This window comes from Dermochelys coriacea, chromosome 1 (assembly GCF_009764565.3).
Source record: "Dermochelys coriacea isolate rDerCor1 chromosome 1, rDerCor1.pri.v4, whole genome shotgun sequence".
Taxonomy (NCBI): domain Eukaryota; kingdom Metazoa; phylum Chordata; order Testudines; family Dermochelyidae; genus Dermochelys; species Dermochelys coriacea.
This window is the reverse complement of record NC_050068.2, coordinates 1,652,014-1,657,452: the sequence shown is the minus strand read 5'-3', so window position 1 is coordinate 1,657,452 and position 5,439 is coordinate 1,652,014. Positions and strand designations below refer to the sequence as shown.

The 5,439-nt window shown below is 48.1% G+C and overlaps 1 protein-coding gene across 1 annotated transcript; it reads right to left on the bottom strand.

Moving 5' to 3' along the window:
• Positions 1–3,357: 3,357 nt before the first annotated feature.
• Positions 3,358–4,392, bottom strand: LOC119841361 (olfactory receptor 52E4-like). Its single transcript, XM_038368738.1, has one exon. It carries the CDS (start codon positions 4,384–4,386, stop codon positions 3,358–3,360), a length of 1,029 nt encoding a protein of 342 aa, XP_038224666.1. The 5' UTR covers positions 4,387–4,392.
• Between the last annotated feature and the right edge of the window lie 1,047 nt (positions 4,393–5,439).

Below are 5,439 nucleotides of genomic sequence, written 5' to 3'. Positions count from 1 at the left end.
TAAGACTGGTGGCTTCTTATCCATATTTCATATTCACAGAAGTGGACAAGGGCAAGTCATGCATGACCTACCTGATTGCCTTCTTTGATGAGATAACTAGCACTGTGGATTAATGATCTGTATGATGGGAGGCACTGCACCCTCAGAAAGATCACATATGACACTAAACAGGGGGGAGAGGTAGATACTCTGAAGAGTAGGGATAGGGTCCAGCGTGACCTAGACAAATTGGAGGATTGGCCAAAAGAAATCTGATGAGGGTCAACAAGGACAAGTGCAGAGTCCTGCACTTAGGAAGGAAGAATCCCTTGCACGGCGACAGGCTGGGGACCGACTGGCTAAGCAGCAGTTCTGCAGAAAAGGACCTGGGGATTACAGTAGACGAGAAGCTGGATATGAGTCAGCAGTGTGCCCTTTTAGCCACGAAGGCTAACAGCATATTGGGCTGCATTTCTAGGAGCATTGCCAACAGATCAGCACTGGTGAGGACATATCTGGAGTATTGTGTCCATTTTTGGGCCGCCCACTACAGAAGAAATGTGGAAAAATTGGAGAGAATCCAGCGGAGGGCAAAGAAAATGATCAGGGTGTTGGGGCACATGACATATGAGGTGAGGTTGAGGGAAGTGGGCTTCTTTAGTTTGCAGAAGAGAAGAATGAGGGGGGATTCAATAGCAGCCTTCAACTACCTGTAGGGGGGTTCCAAAGAAGATGGAGCTCGGCTCATGGCTGTTAGGAGTTTTGTCAGATGACAGAAACAGGAGCAATGGTCTCAAGTTGCAGTGGGAGAGGACTAGATTGGATATTATTTCTCTGGAAGGGTGGTGAAGCACTAGAATGGGTTCCCTAGGGAGGTGGTAGAATCTCCATCCTTAGAGGTTTTTAAGGCCTGGCTTGACAGAGCCCTGGCTGGGGATGTTTCTGTTGGTCTTTGGACCTGCTTTGAGCAGGGGCTTGGACTAGATGACCCCCTGAGGTCTCTTCCAACCTTAATCTTCTATGATTCTGTGATTCTATGAGCCATCCTGGAGCTGGAACAACTGAAAGCCCCCAAGGAGTTGAAACTCTCATGTAATGCAAAAGACTCTGGGAAGAAATTCTGACAGAGTTTCGAGGAGTGCTACTGCCGGTATAGCATTCAGAGCTGTATTTTCTCCTGCGAGAGTATTTTGACTTTTGCTTGCCTGTTTGATTTTTTCATATACCTACATTGTTACGAATCTGTTTAAACAAAGGACAAAGATCCTGAGTATTTTGCTTCTGCCTAGCCTGATGAGTTTGTTAACATAGTGGGAACTCATAAGTGCAGTTAAATTGTTACTGGAGCTCATACTGGAACCCCTATCTCAAGGCAAGGTCAAGCAACCAGTCAGGAGGGACAACGGGGTACCAGGGGGAAGATATAAAACATAAAAGGGCAAAGTACTGCCTGTCCCTGACCATAGCACAACCTCACTCCTTTCCCCTCCCATGGGGTAGAAAAGTGGTGGGATGAAGACCCCAGACCCATGGCCCCCCAACACGGAACATGACCATCAGGTATAAGGGGTGGGACTGTGGGCATGCATTTCTGGTATAATTATGCATTCTGAGGAGGGGGGAGTCAGAACACTGGGAAACAAGGCTCTGTGGCATCAGTGTTATAGTACACATGCTTGCTGGAAACTAACCCCATTAAATATTGCATTGAATGCACTTTGGATTTCTGGTCTTCTGCTTTCTGTCTGTGTAACAAGAACCAGGGGAGAGGGTGAAGGGAAAGCCCTGTAACATCTTGGTGCCATAAAGAGATGCATCATGTTGGATGGGTGAATAGCAGCCAGATAAGTCCTCCTTCCCAACAGTCCAGACACCTGCTTGGAGAGGGTATGGCGGGCTCTCGTGATGGTAGTTTTGGTTGTGTGAAGCCCCAGAAATGGATTTTTAAATAAATGGATAAAGAAAAATCACAGCCCATACCAGGTGTGGGGGTCGACCTGGGATGAGATTGGGGAGGAGATGGGGAAGCTTTTTGGAGATTCCAAGGACAAGGAATATTGGAAAAAGGGACTGGCTCTACCAGGTTTGTGTTTTGGGATGTTGTACTGGGTAAAACAGGAAGCTAGTCTCCTGCAACATGATAAGGATTTGAAGAGGATAATGAACCAATGGGAAAAAAATCCATACTAGCGTTGGAGGTAGCAGATTTTAAGACATGGGATACTGCAAGGGCAAAGGACTCCTGTGAGACAACTTGCCAGGAGAGGGATGAACTGGTGGGGAGGGTGGCAGGTTTAGAGCTGTACTGGTGTAAGCATGAAAATAACTAACCATGGGGTCCTGAACCGTCTGACCCATTAAGGGCAGAAAAGGAGACATCCTCTCCCACTTCACCGTCTCTAGTGAATACATTGTACCCATGACTGCCAGTGGATATTATAAGCTAGTGACCCACAGTTAGAATCCCTTCAAGAGAGGATACCCCACTGGAGCTCCAGGAAGTGTGCATCATAGTCTCTGATGGGGTTGGGGGCAGGACTGGGATGCATTGCTGAGTGGGCTGGGGAAGGTGCCAAGGGACGATCAGGGTTGGTTTGTACTGTGGCTTCTGGAGGTGGGCAGAGAGATGGAGGGTCTAACTCATGAGGACCAGATAGCCATAGGGCACAGTCTGTTGGGACAGGGCATACTGGACATGGATGCGTCAGGTTTGGAGATACACTTCTGATTCTGTGGCAGGTGGCAAAAGTGCTGTTCAGGGTGGACTCTCATACTCCGGGGATGAGTAAGATGAAGAGAATCCTAGCAGAAACAGGACAGGATATGCTTAATCACATACAGGCACGGGCACGGTGCTGAGTGGATCCCCTGGATGACCCCCGGGTGATACTGCTGGTTGGGGCACCAGGACTTGGTGGGGGTGTGGAGATGCTGGGGAACTTCTTCGAGCAGAGCGAGCCTCAGTTTGTGGGACACTTACAGCCGCAGAACCATGAGCTTGTTCCTAACCACTTGTCTCAGCTGTTGGAACAGGCAGTTGTGTGGCAGCATATTCATCAGAGGGGAGAGCCAATTCATACTTGGGATTCTATTTCACCATGTTCCTTAATGTCCAGGAAGACTGACAGGGTCTCTCTCTCCACAGAGCTAGTGACAGAATGAGAATACACATTAAAATTATAAGCTTCACCAGTATCCCTTAGGTGACTTGCCACAAGATGCCAGAACATGTTAGTATTAGAGTGACCAGCAATTAGAATAGTGGCAACGTGTGAGTTAATGAGTTGTATACAGACCAATTCCCCAGTTTGTTGGGCACACACATCACAGTTCGGTTGGGAAAGGATTTAATGTCTATGTGAGTGTCCAGTAGGTGATTCAGGAAAGAGGGCTCAGCACCATGTCCCCAGACAGCTCTGCATGGGGGTTGGTTTTAGAGCTAGACCACAAAGAGAAAACTTTAGGTCCTTTATGAGGAAACAGCCACAGCAGCCTGTTCCTTATCTGTTTGGTCTTCAAACCATAGATGATGGGGTTTAGCATGGGGGATACAAGGATGTGCATGTTGGCACTGAGAACGTGGAAATACAGGGGCACATTGTGGGCAAACCGGTGTGTGAGGATGAAAAAAAGACCTGGGATGTAAAAGGCTAAGGTGGCAAACACGTGGGAGCTGCAGGTCCAAAAAGTCTTCACCCAGGCATCCTTTGTGGGGAGGTTGAAGATGGCCCTGAGAATCTGTGTGTAGGACAGGGCAATCAAAAACACATCCACACCAGTGATGAGGAAAATCAGAGAGAAGCCATAGTAATTATTGACACGGATGTCAGCACAGGCCAACTTCACCATGGATATATGATCACAGTAGGTATGGGGGATGATGTTGGTTCTGTGATACGGGCACCGCCTCGCCAGGAAGGGATTGGGTAGTACGAGTATGCTGCTGCGTAGTACCACAGCCAGGCCCAACTTGGCCACCGCAGTGTTTGTCAGGATGGTGGAATGTCTCAGGGGATGGCAGATGGCCACGTAGCGATCCAAAGCCATGGCCACTAAGATCCCAGACTCCATTGCTGAGAAGCAGTGAATGAAGAACATCTGGGTGAGGCAGGAATTGAAATCAATCTCCCTGGAATTGAACCAGAAAATGCTCAGCATTTTGGGCACGGTGGACGTAGACAGGGCCAGGTCGGTGACCGCCAACATGCAGAGGAAATAGTACATGGGCCCATGCAGGCTCGGCTCTATCTTCACAATCAGTAGGATGGTGAAGTTCCCCAACATGGCTATGGCATAGATCGCACAGAAGGGGACGGAGAGCCAGACATGGGCCTCCTCCAGGCCAGGAATGCCCATCAGGATGAAGGTGGAGGGGTTGGTGAAGTCAGTTGTGTTGGAATCTGACATGGAGTAGAGGAGAAGGTGTCCAACTCTAAGCAGAAAGGTGTCCCCTGCATGCACCGTACTTTCCCCCGACTTCCTCTATGTGCCCAGGATCTAGGGTGATGGTCGCAATACAAATGCCTAGATGGAGAGACAATGCTAATATGAGACACTACATGCACTAGTGGAGGCTGTTCTCATGGGTGAAGCAGATTGGTCACTCATCATACACTGAAAAATGACATTTCCATAATTCAGATATATGAATTAAGAACCCCTGACACTACTAATGCCAATTCCATATTTGATGGTGCTTCATATGTCAATAATTCCTATTTGTCTTGGTGTGGGAAAACTTAATAAGACACCAAGAGGAAGCATGAGGGTGGATGCTGGTTATACCTCATTGTTCCTTAATGAAATGAAACGCAGGCTAGGGAGTTCATGCTGTAGAGTTCCCCATTCACCCGGTAGCTCAAAAAATGAAGTGGAAAAAATCAAAGCTTTGCCAAGACATGTGCTAGGGGAAAACGTCCCAACTAGAAAATACCTCAGGGAGAAGACCTGTCATCTCAACGGAAACACCTGTCTTTCGAAGCAGTGTCCAAAACAAAGAGAATGCCTTAGGAATTGGATGGAAAATAACCTACTCTGGCTATGTGCTCAGTTTTGGTTGCCCAGTCTCTATAAAGGGTAGAGCAGAGAGAAAGGGGGTTTCTGAGGGCTTGTCTCCATTACCCACTGGATCGACGGGCAGCGCTTGATCCAGCAGGGGTCGATTTATTGCATCTAGACACGATAAATCGACTGTTGAGTGCTCTCCCATTGACTCCAATACTCGACCAGGGCGAGAGGCGAAGGTGGAGTCGACGGGAGAGCGTCAGCCATCGACTTAGCACAGTAAAGACACTGCAGTAAGTAGATCTAAGTAGATCAACTTCAGCTACGTTATTCACATAGATGAAGTTGCGTGAGTTAAATCAATCCCCCGCCAGTGTAGACCAGGCCTGAGACAGGCTATGAGAATGAGGGAGGGTGCCCTATGCAGAGAGACTGAAAAGACTGTCACTCTTTAAA

Coding starts and splice junctions, on each gene's coding strand:
- LOC119841361 (XM_038368738.1), bottom strand. CDS start 4,386: ATGTCAGATTCCAACACAACTGACTTCACCAACCCCTCCACCTTCATC.